The sequence below is a fragment of the Carcharodon carcharias genome, chromosome 26 (genome assembly GCF_017639515.1).
Source record: "Carcharodon carcharias isolate sCarCar2 chromosome 26, sCarCar2.pri, whole genome shotgun sequence".
Lineage (NCBI taxonomy): Eukaryota > Metazoa > Chordata > Chondrichthyes > Lamniformes > Lamnidae > Carcharodon > Carcharodon carcharias.
The window spans coordinates 8,613,585-8,637,738 of NC_054492.1; the positions used below are offsets into that span (position 1 = coordinate 8,613,585).

At 62.7% G+C, this 24,154-nt stretch overlaps 1 protein-coding gene across 1 annotated transcript in view; it reads right to left on the reverse strand.

Annotated features, from left to right (window-relative positions):
• stard5 (StAR-related lipid transfer (START) domain containing 5) overlaps nt 1-19,814 on the reverse strand; it is a 35,973-nt gene extending 16,159 nt beyond the window's left edge. Inside the window, exons 1-3 of the mRNA XM_041175379.1 lie at nt 19,683-19,814; nt 2,366-2,415; nt 230-362 (exon numbers count right to left, since the gene is read on the reverse strand). Coding sequence (XP_041031313.1) covers nt 230-362; nt 2,366-2,415; nt 19,683-19,772 — 273 coding nt within the window. The 5' untranslated portion in view covers nt 19,773-19,814. The remainder of the gene's footprint in view (nt 1-229; nt 363-2,365; nt 2,416-19,682) is intronic.
• Nucleotides 19,815-24,154: the final 4,340 nt, after the last annotated feature.

Sequence of the window (24,154 nt, forward strand, 5' to 3'; positions counted from 1 at the left end):
CACGTTAGGGATCCCACTTCGGGCCATCTTGCCAGAGGTGAGGTCAAACTGGCACGGACTACCTGCATGGCTGTGCTAAAATCTGATATAATAAACACTACATTCAAGCCTTTTAATATATAAGTAAATCTCTCATGATTACACTTTTTGGGCATTACAAATTAAATAAGCACCTAAAAATCATTTAAAAACCAAATTCTTTTTTGCAAAAGTAAATCACCAAACTTACAGCATCGACGGCTGCAATCAGCTCAAATACTTTCACATTTTTGTCCCACTTCACTCTTAGCCCATCGGGCACAGGTTTTAGACACTCCCAGACATCCTGTGGTGTGGCTTTGATTATCCCTTCACCTTTGTACCTGAATCAGAGACCACAAGAAAAAAGGGAAAGTATCAGAGCAGTAATTAACTATACTGATAACTAATGGTCACTTTATAACTGGCAGGTAATGCAACCTTTTTGCTAAACTGTTAAACCTGCAGCGGGAACGGAAGGGGCAGAGGGGATTTTCCTGCAGTTGTGGACAAGACACCTCTTTGGCACTGAGCACAGGAACCTTTAATCTGCACCCAACCCATGTTAACCTCATTCTTCTGCATATCACATTGAAAAGAGCACCTCCTCAAATCCCTCCGCCCCTACACCTCCTCAAATCCCTCCGCCCCTACACCTCCTCAAATCCCTCCGCCCCTACACCTCCTCAAATCCCTCCGCCCCTACACCTCCTCAAATCCCTCCGCCCCTACACCTCCTCAAATCCCTCCGCCCCTACACCTCCTCAAATCCCTCCGCCCCTACACCTCCTCAAATCCCTCCGCCCCTACACCTCCTCAAATCCCTCCGCCCCTACACCTCCTCAAATCCCTCCGCCCCTACACCTCCTCAAATCCCTCCGCCCCTACACCTCCTCAAATCCCTCCGCCCCTACACCTCCTCAAACTCCTCAAATCCCTCCGCCCCTACACCTCCTCAAATCCCTCCGCCCCTACACCTCCTCAAATCCCTCCGCCCCTACACCTCCTCAAATCCCTCCGCCCCTACACCTCCCCCTCGCCCTACACCTCCTCAAATCCCTCCGCCCGCTCCCGCAGCCCCCCCTACACCTCCTCAAATCCCTCCGCCCCTACCTCCGCATCCGCTCCGCCCCTACACCTTCCTCAAATCCCTCCGCCCACGACAAGCTCCGCAAATCCCTCCGCCCCTACACCGCCTCGAAATCCCTCCGCCCCTACACCTCCTCAAATCCCTCGCGCCCCTAGCACCCTCCTCAAATCCCTCCGCCCTACACCTCTCAATCCCTCCGCCCCTACACCTCCTCAAATCCCTCCGCCCCTACACCTCCTCAAATCCCTCCGCCCCTACACCTCCTCAAATCCCTCCGCCCCTACACCTCCTTGTTCTCCATAAATTCCACCAATCTGAGCAAGCTTTGGTCCTTTGGCTCAATACCCAGTTCCATGATTACGTCTACAGGTGTTTTTCTATATTAAATGCACTGTACAATTGCTGCTGTAATGTCGATAGGCATGACCAATCTGATTCTTATTCTTATTCTCAATCTTATTCTTGGTAGGTTTCCACTCAGGCTTAGATCACTTTCAATCCTGCCCCTCTGTATACAGCCAGTGTGAGCGAACAGATGAAAATGTGCAATTAGAACAGCTCTAACCAGGCATCTGACTTTCACCTTTTCTGAGCACTTTCGATGCTGTTTACCCCTGGAGATGAGGGTAAGGATTTTCAATCCATACCCATGCAGGAACTCCCATCTACATTTATAATCAATTTATAATTGACAAGAATGTTGGCCTTCTACACAGGCCACAGGGAGAGAAAAATACCATGACTGATCAGGTGCTGTATGCAAAAAACCAAAATACAGGTAAACATTCAGTGTGCAAATAAGCCTATCATTCAGCTCAACAGACCAAAGTATTGTGATCATAGGAGCAGGAGGAAACTATTCAATTGTTTAAGCCCATTCCCCAAGTCAATTACATCACGGCTGACCCATACCTCAACTCAAATTTTCCACCTTTTCTCTATTTCCCTTGGTGTCCTCACCCAACACAAACCTATTGATCTCCATCTTGAATGCGCCAACTGACTCTTTTAGGGAAAAAATTTCAGATTTCCACTGCCCTTTGCGTGGAAAGCTTATTCCTGGGATTAGTGCACAATGGGAGATTCTTCATGTATTAATGTCCCTTCTGACCATTGGGAGATTACATTAATGTTTTTCATGAAACTCCCAGATGGGTAAATAGTGCAAGCTACCTCACAGCCTACTTTGTCAGAACTGTTCTCATAGAGGATTGTTCCTTAAACAAACAATAAACGTACGCTCATCTCCAAACTCACAAGTTTCCGGAATATTCTGATGATGGCCTCCAGGAGACACAAACTTCGTTCTACCAATAAAGAGGAAAAACAGGTTTAAGTGATTAAACTTTATATTTTGCAGTCCCTTCAAGCATCAAAGAGTGAGAATGTCAAGGCAACAAATGATTCACGAATACCTTCAGTAGTGTTTAAGGGGCCCAATTATTGTGCCATCAATGGTACAATATTTTATTCATTGCACAATACTGAGAGAAGTATTGTTAAAAAAATGTTATAGATATTCTGTGACCAACATGCCCAAAATGATACGGTAAAATGTTACCATAGGCTAGGAAAAATAAAGTTCCAGATTTTGCGGAGTAGCTAAATAGATAATAAGCGAATTCCCCTGTAACCTGAGAGCCAACATAGGTCAGCGAGAACAGGAACAATGAGTAAATGGGGCTTGTCGCTTAGGTTTAGGATGAAGGCAGCAAAGGCCTGTCCTTCCCTCTAATACACACCACTCCCCCGCTCTAGTCACGCACCCCCACTCTCTCCCCTCCCAACGCGGCCCCCCCACTCTCTCCCCTCCCAACGCGGCCCCCCCACTCTCTCCCCTCCCAACGCGCCCTCCCTCCACTCTCTCCACTCCCAACGCACACCCCCCCCCCACTCTCTCCACTCCCAACGCACACCCCCCCCCACTCTCTCCACTCCCAACACGCCCTCCCTCCACTCTCTCCACTCCCAACGCACACCCCCACTCTCTCCACTCCCAACGCACACCCCCCCCCCACTCTCTCCACTCCCAACGCACACCCCCCCCCCACTCTCTCCACTCCCAACGCACACCCCCCCCCACTCTCTCCACTCCCAACGCACACCCCCCCCCACTCTCTCCACTCCCAATGCGCAACCCCCCCACTCTCTCCCCTCCCAACACGCTGCCCTCCCTTCACCGCCATCCCTTCCCCCCCTCCAACTGTCCCTTCCCCTCACCCCCTTTCTCCCCCTCCCTTCCCACTACCCCCCCATCCCTTCCCCCTTTCTCTCCCCCTCCATTTCCCACCTCCCCCCCCATTCAACACCCCCCTCCATTCACCCCCCCATACCCCACTCCCCCTCCATTCACCCCCCCCATACTCCACCTCCCCCTCCATTCCCCCCCATTCCCACCCTCCCCTCCATTCCATCCCCCCACCAACTATGCCCTCCATCCACCCCTCTCCCCCCCAACAACTAGCCCCTCCCCATCCATCCACCCCTCTCCCCCCCATTCCCCCTCCATCGCCCCCCTCCCCCATTCCCCCCTCCCCCCTCCATTCCCCCCCTCCCCCTCCATTCACCCCCCCATTCCCCCCCTCCCCCTCCATTCACCCCCCCCATTCCCCATTCCCCCCTCCATTCACCCCCCCATTCCCCCCTCCCCCTCCATTCACCCCCTCCCCCTCCCCGCCATTCACCCCTCCCCCTCCCCGCCATTCACCCCCTCCCCCTCCCCGCCATTCACCCCCTCCCCCTCCCCCGCCATTCACCCCCTCCCCCGCCATTCACCCCCTCCCCCTCCATTCACCCCCTCCCCCTCCATTCACCCCCTCTTCCCTCCATTCACCCCCTCCCCCTCCATTCACCCCCTCCCCCTCATTCACCCCCTCCCCCTCATTCACCCCCTCCCCCTCCCCCCCATTCCCCCCTCCCCCTCCATTCCCCCCTCCCCCTCCATTCACCCCCTCCCCCTCATTCACCCCCTCCCCCTCCCCGCCATTCACCCCCTCCCCCTCCCCGCCATTCAACCCCCTCCCCCTCCCCGCCATTCAACCCCCTCCCCCTCCCCGCCATTCAACCCCCTCCCCCTCCCCGCCATTCAACCCCCTCCCCCTCCCCGCCATTCAAACCCCCTCCCCCTCCCCGCCATTCAACCCCCTCCCCCTCCCCGCCATTCAACCCCCTCCCCCTCCCCCGCCATTCACCCCCTCCCCCTCCCCGCCATTCAACCCCCTCCCCCTCCCCGCCATTCAACCCCCTCCCCCTCCCCGCCATTCAAACCCCCTCCCCCTCCCCGCCATTCAACCCCCTCCCCCTCCCCGCCATTCAACCCCCTCCCCCTCCCCGCCATTCAACCCCCTCCCCCTCCCCGCCATTCAACCCCCTCCCCCTCCACGCCATTCAACCCCCTCCCCCCTCCCCGCCATTCAACCCCCTCCCCCTCCCCGCCATTCAAACCCCCTCCCCCTCCCCGCCATTCAACCCCCTCCCCCTCCCCGCCATTCACCCCCTCCCCCTCCCCGCCATTCACCCCCTCCCCCTCCCCGCCATTCACCCCCTCCCCCTCATTCACCCCCTCCCCCTCCCCCCCATTCACCCCCCCATTCCCCCCACCCCCTCCATTCACCCCCCCGTTGCCCCCTCCCCCTCCATTCACCCCCCCGTTGCCCCCTCCCCCTCCATTCACCCCCCGTTGCCCCCTCCCCCTCCATTCACCCCCCCCGTTCCCCCCCCCCATTCCCCCCCTCCCCCTCCATTCACCCCCTCCCCCTCCATTCACCCCCCCCATTCCCCCCTCCCCCTCCACTCACCCCCCCCATTCCCCCCTCCCCCTCCATTCACCCCCTCCCCCTCCACTCACCCCCCCCATTCCCCCCTCCCCCTCCACTCACCCCCCCCATTCCCCCCTCCCCCTCCATTCACACCCCCCATTCCCCCCTCACCCTCCATTCACACCCTCCCCGTCCATTCACCCCCCCCCATTCCCCCCTCCCCCTCCATTCACCCCCTCCCCCTCCATTCACCCCCCCATTCCCCCCCTCCCCCTCCATTCACACCCCCCATTCCCCCCTCACCCTCCATTCACACCCCCCATTCCCTCCCTCACCCTCCATTCACACCCCCCATTCTCCCCCCTCCCCCTCCACTCACCCCCCCCATTCCCCCCTCCCCCTCCACTCACCCCCCCCATTCCCCCCCTCCCCCTCCATTCACACCCCCCATTCCCCCTCACCCTCCATTCACACCCTCCCCGTCCATTCACCCCCCCATTCCCCCCTCCCCCTCCATTCACCCCCTCCCCCTCCATTCACCCCCCCCCATTCCCCCCCTCCCCTCCATTCACACCCCCCATTCCCCCCCTCACCCTCCTTTCACACCCCCCATTCCCCCCTCCCCCTCCATTCACCCCCTCCCCGTACATTCACCCCCCCATTCCCCCTCCCCCTCCATTCACCCCCCCATTCCCCCTCCCCCTCCATTCACCCCCCCATTCCCCCTCCCCCTCCATTCACCCTCCCCATTCCCCCTCCCCCTCCATTCACCCCCCCCATTCCCCCTCCCCCTCCATTCACCCCCCCATTCCCCCTCCCCCTCCATCCCCCCCTCCCCCTCCACTCACCCCCCATTCCCCCCCTACCCCTCCACTCACCCCCCATTCCCCCCCTCCCCCTCCATTCACCCCCCCATTCCCCCCCTCCCCCTCCATTCACCCCCCCATTCCCCCCCTCCCCCTCCATTCAACCCCCATTTCCCCCCTCCCTTCACACCGCCCTTTACCCCCCCTCCCCCTCCATTCACACCCCCCATTCCCCTCCCTCCATTCACACCCGCCCCGTACATTCCCCCCTCCCCCTCCATTCACCCCCCCATTCCCTCCCTCCCCCTCCATTCACCCCCCCATTCCCCCCTCCCCCTCCATTCACCCCCCCATTCCCCCCTCCCCCTCCATTCACTCCCCCATTCCCCCCCTCCCCCTCCATCCCCCCCCCTCCCCTCCACTCACCCCCCATTCCCCCCCTCCCCCTCCATTCACCCCCCATTCTCCCCCTCCCCCTCCATTCACACCCCCCATTCCCCCCCTCCCCCTCCATTCACCCCCCCATTCTCCCCCTCCCCCTCCATTCACACCCCCCCATTCCCCCCCCTCACCCTCCATTCAACCCCCCCATTCCCCCCCCTCACCCCTCCATTCACACCCCCCATTCCCCCCCTCACCCTCCATTCACCCCCCCATTCCCCCCCTCACCCTCCATTCACACCCCCCATTCCCCCCCTCACCCTCCATTCACCCCCTCCCCCTCCATTCACCCCCCATTTCCCCCCTCCCTTCACACCACCCATTACCCCCCTCCCCCTCCATTCAGCCCCCCATTCTCCCCCTCCCCCTCCATTCACACCCCCCATTCCCCCCCTCACCCTCCATTCACACCCCCCATTCCCCCCTCACCCTCCATTCACACCCTCCCCGTCCATTCACCCCCCCATTCCCCCCTCCCCCTCCATTCACCCCCTCCCCGTCCATTCACCCCCCCCATTCCCCCCTCCCCCTCCATTCACCCCCTCCCCCTCCATTCACCCCCCCCATTCCCCCCCCTCACCCTCCATTCACACCCCCCATTCCCCCCTCACCCTCCATTCACACCCTCCCCGTCCATTCACCCCCCCATTCCCCCCTCCCCCTCCATTCACCCCCCATTTCCCCCCTCCCTTCACACCGCCCATTACCCCCCTCCCCCTCCATTCACACCCCCCATTCCCCTCCCTCCATTCACACCCTCCCCGTCCATTCCCCCTCCCCCTCCATTCCCCCTCCCCCTCCATTCACCCCCCCATTCCCCCTCCCCCTCCATTCACCCCCCCATTCCCCCTCCCCCTCCATTCACCCCCCCATTCCCCCTCCCCCTCCATCCCCCCCTCCCCCTCCATCCCCCCCTCCCCCTCCACTCACCCCCCATTCCCCCCCTCCCCCTCCACTCAACCCCCCATTCCCCCCCTCCCCCTCCATTCACCCCCCCATTCTCCCCCTCCCCCTCCATTCAACCCCCCCATTCCCCCCCTCCCCCTCCATTCAACCCCCCCCATTCCCCCCCTCCCCCTCCATTCACACCCCCCATTCCCCCCCTCCCCCTCCATTCACCCCCCCATTCTCCCCCTCCCCCTCCATTCAACCCCCCCATTCCCCCCCTCCCCCTCCATTCACCCCCCCATTCCCCCCCTCCCCCTCCATTCACCCCCCCATTCTCCCCCTCCCCCTCCATTCAACCCCCCCATTCCCCCCTCCCCCTCCATTCACCCCCCCATTCTCCCCCTCCCCCTCCATTCAACCCCCCCATTCCCCCCTCCCCCTCCATTCACCCCCCATTTCCCCCCTCCCCCTCCATTCACCCCCCATTTCCCCCCTCCCTTCACACCGCCCATTACCCCCCTCCCCCTCCATTCACACCCCCCATTCCCCTCCCTCCATTCACACCCTCCCCGTCCATTCCCCCTCCCCCTCCATTCACCCCCCCATTCCCCCCTCCCCCTCCATTCATCCCCCCATTCCCCCCTCCCCCTCCATTCATCCCCCCATTCCCCCCTCCCCCTCCATTCATCCCCCCATTCCCCCCTCCCCCTCCATTCACCCCCCCGTTCCCCCCCTCCCCCTCCATCCCCCCCTCCCCCTCCACTCACCCCCCATTCCCCCCCTCCCCCTCCATCCCCCCCTCCCCCTCCACTCACCCCCCATTACCCCCCTCCCCCTCCATTCAGCCCCCCATTCCCCCTCCATCCCCACCATTCCTGGTCACCCCCCTCCATCACACTCCCCCCTCTCACACCCCTCCACTCCCCCCTCTCACACCCCTCCACTCCCCCCCTTCATTGCCCACCATCACCCCCCCTCCATTCCCCCCCTCTCCATCTCCCCCTCCATTCCCCCCTTTCTTCCCCCCCACCTTCCTCCCGCCCCCCTCCCGTTCACTTCCCCCTTTCTCCCCCAGCTACATACCCCCACCTTCCGTTCCCTTCCCTTCCTCCCCCCTCCCTTACCCCTTTCTCCCCCTCCCCTCCCTGCCCCCTTTCTCCCCCCCTTCCTTTCCCCCTTTCTTCCCCTCCCTTCCCACTCCCCCCCTCCTCCCCCTCCACTCACTCCCTCCATTCCTGCCCTCTCCTTCCATTCACCCCCCCATTCCCACCCTCCCCCTCCACTCACTCCCTCCATTCCCACCCTCTCCTTCCATTCACCCCCTCCATTCATCCCCCCCATTCCTGTCCTCTTCCTCTATTCACCACCCCCCACCATTCCCGCCCTCCCCCCCATTCCCCCCACCAACTACCCCCGCCCCCTCCATCCCACACCCCTCCCCCTCCATTCCCCCCTCCCCCTCCATTCCCCCCTCCCCCCCATTCACCCCCACCAACTACCCCCGCCCCCTCCATCCCACACCCCTCCCCCTCCATTCCCCCCTCCCCCTCCATTCCCCCCTCCCCCTCCATTCCACCCCACCAACTACCCCCTCCCCCTCCATCCCAGCCCCTCCCCCTCCATTCCCCCCTCCCCCTCCATTCCACCCCACCAACTACCCCCTCCGCATCCATCCTCCCCATTCCCCCTCCATCCACCCCTCCATTTCCCCCCTCCCCCACCATTCCCGCCCTCCCCCTCAATTCACCCCTCAATCCCCCCTCTCCCCCTGCGGTCACCCCCTCCCCCCCACCTCCGGTCACCCCCATCCCCCTTCCATTCACCCCTCAATCCACCCCCATTCCCCCTCTCCCCACTCCATTCCCACCTCCATCCCCCCCCGCCCCCTCCATCTCCCCATCACTCCTCGCCACCATTCCCGCCTCCAACCCCCCCTCAATTCCCACCTCCATTCCACCTCGCCCCTCCATTCCCCCCATCCCTCCATCACACCCCCACCCTCCATTCCCCCCTCAATTCCCCACTCCTCTCACCCTCCGTCACACCCCCCCCTTCTGCCCCCTCCGTCACACCCCCCCCTTCTGCCCCCTCCGTCACACCCCCCCCTTCTGCCCCCTCCGTCACAGCCCCCCCCCCCTTCTGCCCCCTCCGTCACAGCCCCCCCCTTCTGCCCCCTCCTCACAACCCCCCCCCTTCTGCCCCCTCCGTCACAACCCCCCCCCCTTCTGCCCCCTCCGTCACACCCCCCCCCCCCTTCTGCCCCCTCCGTCACACCCCCCCCTTCTGCCCCCTCCGTCACACCCCCCCCCTTCTGCCCCCTCCGTCACACCCCCCCCCTTCTGCCCCCTCCGTCACAACCCCCCCCTTCTGCCCCCTCCGTCACAACCCCCCCCTTCTGCCCCCTCCGTCACACCCCCCCCTTCTGCCCCCTCCGTCACACCCCCCCCTTCTGCCCCCTCCGTCACACCCCCCCCTTCTGCCCCCTCCGTCACACCCCCCCCTTCTGCCCCCTCCGTCACACCCCCCCCTTCTGCCCCCTCCGTCACACCCCCCCCCCTTCTGCCCCCTCCGTCACACCCCCCCCCCTTCTGCCCCCTCCGTCACACCCCCCCCTTCTGCCCCCTCCGTCACCGCTTCACCCCCCATTCCATCCCTCCCCTCTCCCCCCTCCCCCTCCATCCACCCCCATCCATTCACACCTCCATTCCCCCTTCATTCACCCCCTCCATCCCGTCTCCCCCTCTATTCACCCCCATTCCCCTCTTCCCCCTCCACACACACCCCCCCCCTTCCCCCTCCACACACACCCCCCCCTTCCCCCTCCACACACACCCCCCCTCTTCCCCCTCCACACACACCCCCCCCCTTCCCCCTCCACACACACCCCCCCTCTTCCCCCTCCACACACACCCCCCCCCTTCCCCCTCCACACACACCCCCCCCCTTCCCCCTCCACACACACCCCCCCTCTTCCCCCTCCACACACACCCCCCCTCTTCCCCCTCCACACACACCCCCCCCCTTCCCCCTCCACACACACCCCCCCTCTTCCCCCTCCACACACACCCCCCCTCTTCCCCCTCCACACACACCCCCCCTCTTCCCCCTCCACACACACCCCCCCTCTTCCCCCTCCACACACACCCCCCCTCTTCCCCCTCCACACACACCCCCCCTCTTCCCCCTCCACACACACCCCCCCTCTTCCCCCTCCACACACACCCCCCCTCTTCCCCTCCACACACACCCCCCCTCTTCCCCTCCACACACACCCCCCCTCTTCCCCCTCCACACACACCCCCCCTCTTCCCCCTCCACACACACCCCCCCTCTTCCCCCTCCACACACACCCCCCCTCTTCCCCCTCCACACACACCCCCCCTCTTCCCCCTCCACACACACCCCCCCTCTTCCCCCTCCACACACACCCCCCCTCTTCCCCCTCCACACACACCCCCCCTCTTCCCCCTCCACACACACCCCCCCTCTTCCCCCTCCACACACACCCCCCCTCTTCCCCCTCCACACACACCCCCCCTCTTCCCCCTCCACACACCCCCCCCTCTTCCCCCCTTCCCCCTCCACACACCCCCCCCTCTTCCCCCTCCACACCCCCCCCTCTTCCCCCTCCACACCCCCCCCTCTTCCCCCTCCACACCCCCCCCTCTTCCCCCTCCCCACCCCCCCCTCCACACACCCCCCCTCCACACACCCCCCCTCTTCCCCCTCCACAAACCCCCCCCTCTTCCCCCTCCACACCCCCCCCTTCCCCCTCCACACCCCCCCCTCTTCCCCCTCCACACCCCCCCCTCCACACACCCCCCTCCACACACCCCCCCTCTTCCCCCTCCACACACACCCCCCCTCTTCCCCCTCCACACACACCCCCCCTCTTCCCCCTCCACACACACCCCCCCTCTTCCCCTCCACACACACCCCCCCTCTTCCCCCTCCACACACACCCCCCCTCTTCCCCCTCCACACACACCCCCCCTCTTCCCCCTCCACACACACCCCCCCCCTTCCCCCTCCACACACACCCCCCCTCTTCCCCCTCCACACACACCCCCCCTCTTCCCCCTCCACACACACCCCCCCTCTTCCCCCTCCACACACACCCCCCCTCTTCCCCCTCCACACACACCCCCCCTCTTCCCCCTCCACACACACCCCCCCCCTTCCCCCTCCACACACACCCCCCCTCTTCCCCCTCCACACACACCCCCCCTCTTCCCCCTCCACACACACCCCCCCTCTTCCCCCTCCACACACACACCCCCCCCCTTCCCCCTCCACACACACCCCCCCTCTTCCCCCTCCACACACACCCCCCCCTCTTCCTCCTCCACACACACCCCCCCTCTTCCCCTCCACACACACCCCCCCTCTTCCCCTCCACACTCACCCCCCTCTTCCCCCTCCACACACACCCCCCCTCTTCCCCCTCCACACACACCCCCCCTCTTCCCCCTCCACACACACCCCCCCTCTTCCCCCTCCACACACACCCCCCCTCTTCCCCCTCCACACACACCCCCCCTCTTCCCCCTCCACACACACCCCCCCTCTTCCCCCTCCACACACACCCCCCTCTTCCCCCTCCACACACACCCCCCCCTCTTCCCCCTCCACACACACCCCCCCTCTTCCCCCTCCACACACACCCCCCCTCTTCCCCCTCCACACACACCCCCCCTCTTCCCCCTCCACACACACCCCCCCTCTTCCCCCTCCACACACACCCCCCCTCTTCCCCCTCCACACACACCCCCCCTCTTCCCCCTCCACACACACCCCCCCTCTTCCCCCTCCACACACACCCCCCCTCTTCCCCCTCCACACACACCCCCCCTCTTCCCCCTCCACACCCCCCCCCCTCTTCCCCCCTTCCCCCTCCACACACCCCCCCTCTTCCCCTCTTCCCCCTCCACACCCCCCCTTTTACCCTCCACACCCCCCCCTCTTCCCCCTCCACACCCCCCCCCTCTTCCCCCTCCACACCCCCCCCTTCCCCCTCCACACCCCCCCCCTTCCCCCTCCACACCCCCCCCTTCCCCCTCCACACCCCCCCCTCTTCCCCCTCCACACCCCCCCCTCTTCCCCCTCCACACCCCCCCTCTTCCCCCTCCACACACCCCCCTCCACACACCCCCCCCCTCTTCCCCCTCCACACACCCCCCCTCTTCCCCATCCACACACCCCCCCTCTTCCCCCTCCACACACCCCCCCTCTTCCCCCTCCACACACCCCCCCTCTTCCCCCTCCACACCCCCCCCCTCTTCCCCCTCCACACCCCCCCCTCTTCCCCCTCCACACCCCCCCCTCTTCCCCCTCCACACACACCCCCCTCTTCCCCCTCCACACACCCCCCTCTTCCCCCTCTTCCCCCCTTCCCCCTCCACACACCCCCCTTTTCCCCCTCCACACACCCCCCCTTTCCCCCTCCACACACCCCCCCTCTTCCCCCTCCACACACCCCCCCTCTTCCCCCTCCACACACCCCCCCTCTTCCCCCTCCACACACCCCCCCCTCTTCCCCCTCCACACCCCCCCCCTCTTCCCCCTCCACACCCCCCCCTCTTCCCCCTCCACACGCCCCCCTCTTCCCCCTCTTCCCCCCTCCACACACCCCGCTCTTCCCCCTCTTCCCCCCTCCACACACCCCCCTCTTCCCCCCTTCCCCCTCCACACACACCCCCTCTTCCCCCTTCCCCCTCCACACACCCCCCTCTTCCCCCCTTCCCCCTCCACACACCCCCCTCTTCCCCCCTTCCCCCTCCACACACCCCCCCTCTTCCCCCTTCCCCCTCCACACACACCCCCCCTCTTCCCCCCTTCCCCCTCCACACACCCCCCCTCTTCCCCCCTTCCCCCTCCACACACCCCCCCTCTTCCCCCCTTCCCCCTCCACACACCCCCTCTTTCCCCCTCCACACCCCCCCCTCTTCCCCCTCCACACACCCCCCCTCTTCCCCCTCCACACACACCCCTCTTCCCCCCTTCCCCCTCCACACACCCCCCCTCTTCCACCTCCACACCCCCCCCTCTTCCCCCCTTCCCCCTCCACACACACCCCCCTCTTCCACCTCCACACCCCCCCTCTTCCCCCCTTCCCCCTCCACACACCCCCCCTCTTCCCCCCTTCCCCCCTCCACACACCCCCCCTCTTCCCCCCTTCCCCCTCCACACCCCCCCCCTCTTCCCCCCTTCCCCCTCCACACCCCCCCTCTTCCCCCCTTCCCCCTCCACACACCCCCCCTCTTCCCCTCTTCCACCTCCACACCCCCCCTCTTCCCCTCTTCCACCTCCACACCCCCCCTCTTCCCCTCTTCCACCTCCACACCCCCCCTCTTCCCCTCTTCCACCTCCACACCCCCCCTCTTCCCCCCTTCCCCCTCCACACACCCCCCTCTTCCCCCCTTCCCCCTCCACACCCCCCCTCTTCCCCCCCTTCCCCCTCCACACCCCCCCCTCTTCCCCCTCCACACACACCCCTCTTCCCCCCTTCCCCCTCCACACACACCCCCCCCCTTCCCCCTCCACACACACCCCCCCTCTTCCCCCTCCACACACACCCCCCCCTCTTCCCCCTCCACACACACCCCCCCTCTTCCCCCTCCTCACACACCCCCCCTCTTCCCCCACCACACACACCCCCCCTCTTCCCCCTCCACACACACCCCCCCTCTTCCCCCTCCACACACACCCCCCCTCTTCCACCTCCACACACCCCCCCTCTTCCACCTCCACACCCCTCCTCTTCCCCCCTTCCCCCTCCACACACCCCCCCTCTTCCCCCCTTCCCCCTCCACACACCCCCCCTCTTCCCCCCTTCCCCCTCCACACACCCCCCCTCTTCCCCCCTTCCCCCTCCACACACCCCCCTCTTCCCCCCTTCCCCCTCCACACACCCCCCTCTTCCCCCCTTCCCCCTCCATTCACCCCCCCTTCCCCCCTTCCCCCTCCATTCACCCCCCCCTTCCCCTCTTCCCCCTCCACACCCCCCCCTCTTCCCCCTCCACACACCCCCCCTCTTCCCCCTCCACACACCCCCCCTCTTCCCCCCTTCCCCCTCCACACCCCCCCTCTTCCCCCTCCACACACCCCCCCTCTTCCCCCCTTCCCCCTCCACACCCCCCCTCTTCCCCCTCCACACACCCCCCCTCTTCCCCCCTTCCCCCTCCACACACACCCCCCCCTTCCCCCTCCACACACACCCCCCCTCTTTCCCCCTCCACACACACCCCCCCCCTTCCCCCTCCACACACACCCCCCCTCTTCCCCCTCCACACACCCCCCCCTCTTCCTCCTCCACACACACCCCCCCTCTTCCTCCTCCACACACACCCCCCCTCTTCCCCCTCCACACACACCCCCCCTCTTCCCCCTCCACACACACCCCCCCTCTTCCCCCTCCACACACACCCCCCCTCTTCCCCCTCCACACACCCCCCCCTCTTCCCCCTCCACACACACCCCCCCTCTTCCCCCTCCACACACACCCCCCCTCTTCCTCCTCCACACACACCCCCCCTCTTCCCCCTCCACACACACCCCCCCTCTTCCTCCTCCACACACACCCCCCCTCTTCCCCCTCCACACACACCCCCCCTCTTCCTCCTCCACACACACCCCCCCTCTTCCCCCTCCACACACACCCCCCCTCTTCCCCCTCCACACACACCCCCCCCTCTTCCCCCTCCACACACACCCCCCCTCTTCCCCCTCCACACACCCCTCTTCCCCCTCCACACACACCCCCCCTCTTCCTCCTCCACACACACCCCCCCTCTTCCCCCTCCACACACACCCCCTCTTCCCCCCTTCCCCCTCCACACCCCCCCTCTTCCCCTCCACACACACCCCCCCTCTTCCTCCTCCACACTCACCCCCCCTCTTCCCCCTCCACACACCCCTCTTCCCCCTCCACACACACCCCCCCTCTTCCTCCTCCACACACACCCCCCCTCTTCCCCCTCCACACACACCCCCCCTCTTCCCCCTCCACACACACCCCCCCTCTTCCCCCTCCACACACACCCCCCCTCTTCCCCCTCCACACACACCCCCCCTCTTCCCCCTCCACACACACCCCCCCTCTTCCCCCTCCACACACACCCCCCCTCTTCCCCCCTCCACACACACCCCCCCCTCTTCCCCTCCACACACACCCCCCCTCTTCCTCCTCCACACACACCCCCCCTCTTCCCCCTCCACACACACCCCCCCTCTTCCCCCTCCACACACACCCCCCCTCTTCCCCCTCCACACACACCCCCCCTCTTCCCCCTCCACACACACCCCCCCTCTTCCCCCTCCACACACACCCCCCCTCTTCCCCCTCCACACACACCCCCCCTCTTCCCCCTCCACACACACCCCCCCTCTTCCCCCTCCACACACACCCCCCCTCTTCCCCTCCACACACACCCCCCCCTCTTCCCCCTCCACACACACCCCCCCTCTTCCCCCTCCACACACCCCTCTTCCCCCTCCACACACACCCCCCCTCTTCCCCCTCCACACACACCCCCCCCTTTTCCCCTCCTTCCCCCTCCACACACCCCCCCTCTTCCCCTCTTCCCCCTCCACACCCCCCCTCTTCCCCCTCCACACCCCCCCCTCTTCCCCCTCCACACCCCCCCCTCTTCCCCCTCCACACCCCCCCCTCTTCCCCCTCCACACCCCCCCCTCTTCCCCCTCCACACCCCCCCTCTTCCCCCTCCACACCCCCCCTCTTCCCCCTCCACACCCCCCCTCTTCCCCCTCCACACCCCCCCCCTTCCCCCTCCACACCCCCCCCCCCTTCCCCCTCCACACCCCCCCCTCTTCCCCCTCCACACACACCCCCCCCTCTTCCCCCTCCACACACACCCCCCCTCTTCCCCCTCCACACACACCCCCCCTCTTCCCCTCTTCCCCCTCCACACCCCCCCTCTTCCCCCTCCACACCCCCCCCTCTTCCCCCTCCACAGCCCCCCCTCTTCCCCCTCCACAGCCCCCCCTCTTCCCCCTCCACAGCCCCCCCTCTTCCCCTCCACAGCCCCCCCTCTTCCCCCTCCACACCCCCCCCTCTTCCCCCTCCACACCCCCCCCTCTTCCCCCTCCACACCCCCCCTCTTCCCCCTCCACACCCCCCCCTCTTCCCCCTCCACTCCCCCCCTCTTCCCCCTCCACACCCCCCCCCTCTTCCCCCTCCACACCCCCCCCCTCTTCCCCCTCCACACCCCCCCCCCTCTTCCCCCTCCACACCCCCCCCTCTTCCCCCTCCACACACCCCCCTCCACACACCCCCCTCCACACACCCCCCTCTTCCGCCTCCACACACCCCCCTCCACACACCCCCCTCTTCCCCCTCCACACACCCCCCCTCTTCCCCCTCCACACACCCCCCCTCTTCCCCCTCCACACACACCCCCCCTCTTCCCCCTCCACACACACCCCCCCCTTCCCCCTCCACACCCCCCCTCTTCCCCCTCCACACACCCCCCTCCACACACCCCCCCTCTTCCCCCTCCACACACACCCCCCCTCTTCCCCCTCCACACACACCCCCCTCCACACACCCCCCTCCACACACACCCCCCTCCACACACCCCCCTCCACACACCCCCCTCCACACACCCCCCTCCACACACCCCCCTCCACACACCCCCCCTCTTCCCCCCTTTCCCCTCCACACACCCCCCCTCTTCCCCCCTTTCCCCTCCACACACCCCCCCTCTTCCCCCCTTCCCTCTCCACACACCCCCCTCTTCTCCCTCCCTCTCCACACACCCCCCCTCTTCCCCTCCACACACCCCCCCTCTTCCCCCCTTCCCTCTCCACACACCCCCCTCTTCCCCCTTCCCTCTCCACACACACACCCCCCCTCTTCCCCCCTTCCCCTCCATCCCCCCCCCTCTTCCCCCTTCCCCCTCCACACTCCCCTCTTCCCCCTCTTCCCCCTCCACACCCCCCTCTTCCCCCTCTTCCCCCTCCACACACCCCCCTCTTCCCCCCTTCCCCCTCCACACCCCCCCTCTTCCCCCTCCACACACACCCCCCCCTTCCCCCTCCACACCCCCCCTCTTCCCCCTCCACACACCCCCCTCCACACACCCCCCCTCTTCCCCCTCCACACACACCCCCCCTCTTCCCCCTCCACACACACCCCCCTCCACACACCCCCCTCCACACACACCCCCCTCCACACACCCCCCTCCACACACCCCCCTCCACACACCCCCCTCCACACACCCCCCTCCACACACCCCCCCTCTTCCCCCCTTTCCCTCCACACACCCCCCCTCTTCCCCCCTTTCCCTCCACACACCCCCCCTCTTCCCCCCTTCCCTCTCCACACACCCCCCTCTTCTCCCCTTCCCTCTCCACACACCCCCCCTCTTCCCCCTCCACACACCCCCCCTCTTCCCCCCCTTCCCTCTCCACACACCCCCCTCTTCCCCCCTTCCCTCCCACACACACCCCCCCTCTCCCCCCTTCCCCCTCCATCCCCCCCCCTCTTCCCCCCTTCCCCCTCCACACTCCCCCTCTTCCCCCTCTTCCCCCTCCACACCCCCCCTCTTCCCCCTCTTTCCCCCTCCACACACCCCCCTCTTCCCCCCTTCCCCCCCTCCACACCCCCCCTCTTCCCCCTCCACACACACCCCCCCCCTTCCCCCTCCACACCCCCCCTCTTCCCCCTCCACACACCCCCTCCACACACCCCCCCTCTTCCCCCTCCACACACACCCCCCCTCTTCCCCCTCCACACACACCCCCCTCCACACACACCCCCCTCCACACACACCCCCCTCCACACACACCCCCCTCCACACACCCCCCTCCACACACCCCCCTCCACACACCCCCCTCCACACACCCCCCTCCACACACCCCCCCTCTTCCCCCCCTTTCCCCTCCACACACCCCCCCTCTTCCCCCCTTTCCCCTCCACACACCCCCCCTCTTCCCCCCTTCCCTCTCCACACACCCCCCTCTTCTCCCCTTCCCTCTCCACACACCCCCCTCTTCCCCCTCCACACACCCCCCCTCTTCCCCCCTTCCCTCTCCACACACCCCCCTCTTCCCCCCTTCCCTCTCCACACACACCCCCCCTCTTCCCCCCTTCCCCCTCCATCCCCCCCCCCTCTTCCCCCCTTCCCCCTCCACACTCCCCCTCTTCCCCCCTTCCCCCTCCACACTCCCCCTCTTCCCCCTCTTCCCCCTCCACACCCCCCCTCTTCCCCCTCTTCCCCCTCCACACACCCCCCTCTTTCCCCCCTTCCCCCTCCACACCCCCCCTCTTCCCCCTCCACACACACCCCCCCCTTCCCCCTCCACACCCCCCCTCTTCCCCCTCCACACACCCCCTCCACACACCCCCCCTCTTCCCCCTCCACACACACCCCCCCTCTTCCCCCTCCACACACACCCCCCTCCACACACCCCCCTCCACACACACCCCCCTCCACACACCCCCCTCCACACACCCCCCTCCACACACCCCCCTCCACACACCCCCCTCCACACACCCCCCCTCTTCCCCCCTTTCCCCTCCACACACCCCCCCCTCTTCCCCCCTTTCCCCTCCACACACCCCCCTCTTCCCCCCTTCCCTCTCCACACACCCCCCTCTTCTCCCCTTCCCTCTCCACACACCCCCCCTCTTCCCCCTCCACACACCCCCCCTCTTCCCCCCTTCCCTCTCCACACACCCCCCTCTTCCCCCCTTCCCTCTCCACACACACCCCCCCTCTTCCCCCCTTCCCCCTCCATCCCCCCCCCTCTTCCCCCCTTCCCCCTCCACACTCCCCCTCTTCCCCCTCTTCCCCCTCCACACCCCCCCTCTTCCCCCTCTTCCCCCTCCACACACCCCCCCTCTTCCCCCTTCCCCTCCACACCCCCCCTCTTCCCCCTCCACACACACCCCCCCTTCCCCCTCCACACCCCCCTCTTCCCCCTCCACACACCCCCCTCCACACACCCCCCCCTCTTTCCCCCTCCACACACACCCCCCCTCTTCCCCCTCCACACACACCCCCCCTCCACACACCCCCCTCCACACACACCCCCCTCACACACCCCCCCTCCACACATCCCCCCTCCACACACCCCCCCTCTTCCCCCCTTTCCCCTCCACACACCCCCCCTCTTCCCCCCTTCCCCTCCACACACCCCCCTCTTCCCCCCCTTTCCCTCTCCTCACACCCCCCTCTTCTCCCCTTCCCGCTCCACACACCCACCCTCTTCCCCCTCCACACACCCCCCCTCTTCCCCCCTTCCCTCTCCACACACCCCCCTCTTCCCCCCTTCCCTCTCCACACACACCCCCCCTCTTCCCCCCTTCCCCCTCCATCCCCCCCCCTCTTCCCCCCTTCCCCCTCCATCCCCCCCCCTCTTCCCCCCTTCCCTCTCCACACACCCCCCTCTTCCCCCCTTCCCTCTCCACACACACCCCCCCTCTTCCCCCCTTCCCCCTCCACACCCCCCCTCTTCCCCCTCTTCCCCCTCCACACACCCCCCTCTTCCCCCCTTCCCCCTCCACACCCCCCCTCTTCCCCCTCCACATACCCCCCTCTTCCCCCTCCACATACCCCCCCTCTTCCCCCCTTCCCCCTCCACACACCCCCCTCTTCCCCCTCCACACACCCCCCCTCTTCCCCCTCTTCCCCCTCCATCCCCCCCTCTCCCCCTCACCGATTTCTTGCAGACTCTCCAGCCGCTCTCATCCTTGCTGTAACTCAGCAGTTTCTCCGCCACCGCGTCCGCCACCGCTCTGTAATTCATGCCGCCCCCCCCGCCCCCCGGGACGGCCAGTTCCCGGAAGCCGGCAACAAGACCAACCCCCGCCTCCCCCGCCCCTCCTCGAGCACTCACAGGTCAGCCGGTCTGCCTGCCTCCCCTCCCCGCCCCGCCCGGCTACCGGGCTGCAGGCTGCGCGCCCGCCGCTCTCTCTCCCATCCCGGCTGAGGCATCGCCCCGCTGCAGGCTGGGAGTTGTAGTCCACTCGCCCGCCCCGCCTTACTTCTTCCCTGCCAGAGCTAAAGCCCTTGTGGACTACAGCTCCCGTTAGCCCGCGCGGCAGAACACCGGCCGGCTATGATGGACAGCTGAGGCAGCCAATCAGTGGTACCCCGCGTCCTGAGCCTTTTGCTGCAGGATGTTTGCATTGCAGACACAGGCACAGGGCAGGCTTGATGCAGGGCCACTCCCTTCTCCTAAAAAAACACTTATCTCATTCAAGAGCTTTCAGTTTCCACACTTGCAAAAGCGCTAGCTACTTAATGCATCAATGCTTACTCATTGTTACATCCCAGTGGCAGCACTGATGGTGCCACTTGTCTTCAGCCAGTCAGCTTACTGCTCCACCTCTCATTAAGGAAACTGTCAGCACTCTCAGGATTGTCATCATTTAAAATAAAAATAGTATTGTTCAGTCAGGCAGAGGTTATCTCCAGCAGCTTTGGTCGGTGAGAACAGCATTCTGCAAAAAAAAAGGCACCTCATCAACAATACACTGGCTGAGTTTATATGCTTTTTCTTAAATCAGATGCTTATTATAGGCAGATACCAGGCACAGGCTTAAGGATTTTCAAACTGGGCTGCTAAGGAATGTATAGATTTGCTTAATTATGAACACTAATCTCTGAGTCAGGTTATTAGGTGCAAATCCCACTATATAAACTTGAGCTCATAATCCAACCTGATGCTCCCAGTGCAGTACTGAGGGAGCACTGCAATCTCTGAGGTGTTCGTTTTCCACACAAGGCATTAATCTTATTTCTTCTTTGCCATAATCAAATGGATGTTAAAAATCCCACGGAACTATTCAAAGAATTGAAGAAAGGATTATTTAGTAATTTCTCTCATTGCTGTTTGTGGGAACTTGCTGATACAAACTGGCTGCTGTGTTTTCCTCAAGGAAATAGAGACATTTCAAAAATTGGCTGTCATGCATATAGGACCTGAGGTTGTAAATCACATTATATAAATTGAAGTCTCCATATTACAAAAATGATGTAGAAGCACTGAGGCATGTGCAAAAAAGATTTATAAAGATGGTTGCAGCACGGAGAGTGTACAACTATCACAGAAGACTGAACAGACAGGGGCTTTTCTCCAGAAAAAGACAGAGGTGATCTGATGGTTATTTGATACTAGGAAGGCATTTGACAAGTTAGATGCAGAGAAAATGATTGCACTTGTAGGGGAGACCAAAACTATTGGCCATAATTGTACGATAATCAGTAATAAATTGAATAAGGAGTTCAGGAGAAACTTTCCTCTTAGAGTGACGACAATGTAAACACTGATGTAGACCAGTTGAGCCTTTCTCTGCACTGCAATTCTATGTAATATGTACATAAGTCCTTTCCTTTCCCTGCCTGTAGCGACACATCATACTCATTCACATCCAGAGAGTTAAAGTGCAGGTTGGCATAAGCCAAGATCTAGGGATCCCAGCGTTGCTGATGGATGCATTGCTGCAAGTTAACCAAATAAAACTTCACAGAACATTGGTAAGCTTCCTGTTCCTTGTTCAACCTCCTACGTATTTGTTTAATGTGGACATTCAGTGTTTGGACTCAGTGCCATTTACCTGGGGAGGTTGGGGGGGTGGTGCGGGCAGTAAAGGTGAAAATTGGCATGGCACCCAGTGACAGCATGCCCCTGCCCCTTTTGCCCCCATCAGAAGTTTCTGTGGATTTGTCTTACGGCCCACCCACAGACAGGCAGATGTGTTGTGATATTCTGCAAATGAGGGAACATGTCATGATATTTTCCCACCAGTTGTGCCTGGCACAGTCGGCCTCAAGGAATGCCTGCGCACCTCTGGCACCCAACTCTACTCAAGGACACAGGAAACTGGCCTTAAACTTTAAAGGGTTGATTTCCTCAATTTGCAGAGTGTTTCATTGGGCAGAATTTTGATTGCCAAGAAGAGGACAGATTCAGGTGCAGGTGACAGAGTTAATGCCCAAAAAGTGCCAGACAATCTGACATGATCCTGCCCACTTCCAGTTTTTACCAGGGTGCATTCTGAGGTGAGGGAGAAATCTCTATGGAGCCTGTCGGATCAGTGATTTAAATATTTTAACAATCACTTAAATTGTGGGCAGATTCTAACCTTCATAGTCAACACATGGGTTTCTTGAACTGTGTAGAACTCACCAAGGTCAACAAGATGAGAGCACAGCAGGCAGTCATTGATCAATGAAACTGACAGGTTGGGAAGCCTTTAAATAGTGTAACTGCATACCTGCTGCCCTGCCGATGGGAAAGGCTTGTGTTCACATCACATCTTCTAACTGACTGATTTTGTTGCTTCACAGGTCATGTCTAATTCTGGAGGTCATTTCACCTGCCTTGTGCTTTACTCACCTTGATCTGAGCTTCCCTGCTGTCAGCCTTCACAGTAGCATGTAGCATGTGAGCAATCTATGTAGCTACAGCATTAGACCTCTGGTGAGGAACAACAGGAGCAGCCAACCAACACAGCAGAAGCACTCACATTTTCCACTGCTACTCCAGAAGTGCTATTTCCATAGATACCCTGAGACTCAGCATTTACATCCAGCAAAACTTGGATCCTGCACCATCTGGCAGAAACTCTCCAATTCTGTCCCTGTCTCCAATCCTGCTCACTGTATAGCAAGCTAGCTACCTCTACTGCAATATCTGCCAAAGTGTGTGTATCTGCACTGGTGAAAGGTACACAAGTCATGTGACAATGCATCCTCAGAGTGCTCAGCCTCCTCTTGTTCCAACTCCTCCATCACCCTTGAAGGATTTATGGCAGTTGAAAGATATGAGTTCTTGCTGACACAGGGAAAAGTTTCAAACTTTGCGTTGTGCTGATCATGACAGTTCAGTTAGTAGTGACATCAATTCAGCACAAGTGAGTGCTATGTGCCAAGTGGCATTGTGATATCTAATACTGTTACCAGGTCTGTGAGAGTCCCAATCTCTCCACCACCTAAGCCCATGGACTGTGGCAATCTGCTAATCTTTAATACCTGGCCCCCTGCAGCGGTCAATGTGGCTATCACTGCAAGTCGACCCTCTGTCTCCTGTCTTTCCCTGGAAGTTCTGCACTATCTCCTGAAATGAGTGCTTTGAGTGTGAGAAGTGGAATGTGTGAAGAGATTGAAATGACAAAATAATGGGCAGTGTGAATTGTTCCTGAGATGAGGGATGTGAGGAGATGCCTCGAGATAGAGGAGCTGCAAGGTGTGTTATTTGGAAGAATGCTGTGTGGACAATGCTAGGGAAGTCAGAATGTACACTTGGCACCAGGAAGTGTTACACCATTCACTCTTCCATTCACTATTCGCCATTAAACCTCTTGCGGCACTGAATGCAGCTGAAGGGGGCCACTCACCTCCTGCTCACTATCTCTGTTATCTCAAGCCACATATACTTGGTTCAGGACGTTCTTCCCCCAGTCTACAGGAAACAAGACTTTTCTGGCCTTCACTGCCTCGAAGAAAGAGTCAGAGAACTAGGAAAGGGGAAAGGAGGGTTGGGGGGATGAACAAGAATCTTCCTCTGTCTTCCTGCCATCATTGGTTTTCTGTCAGCCTTCTCATTGGTTGCAGACATTCTGACCTCTGTTGAGGTCCCTTTCACAGAATCACAGAATTTTAATGGCACAGAAGGAGGCCATTCAGCCCTTTGTGTCTGCACCGGCTCTCCAAATGAGCATCATGACCAAGTGCCAATGCCCTGCCTTTTCCCCGTACCCCTGCACATTGTTTCTATTCAAATAATCATCTAATGCCCTCTTGAATGCCATGATTGAACCTGCCTCCAGGTGCATTCCAGACCCGAACTACTTGTGTGAAAAAGTTTATTCTCATGTCACATTTGCTTCTTTTGCAAATCACTTTAAATCACCCTCTCATTCTTGATCATTTTACGAGCGGGAACAGATTCTCTCAATCTACTCTGTCCAGCCCCTTCATGCTTTTGAACATCTCTATCAAATTTCCTCTTCTCTCCAAGGAGAACAGTCCCAACGTCTCCAATCTATCTTGTTAACTGAAGTTTCTCACTCCTGGAACCACGCTTGTAAACCTCTTCTGCACTCTATCCAATGTGTTCACCTCCTTCTTATAATGTGTTACCCATAACTACACAGTACTCCAGCTGAGATCTGAGTGCCTTAT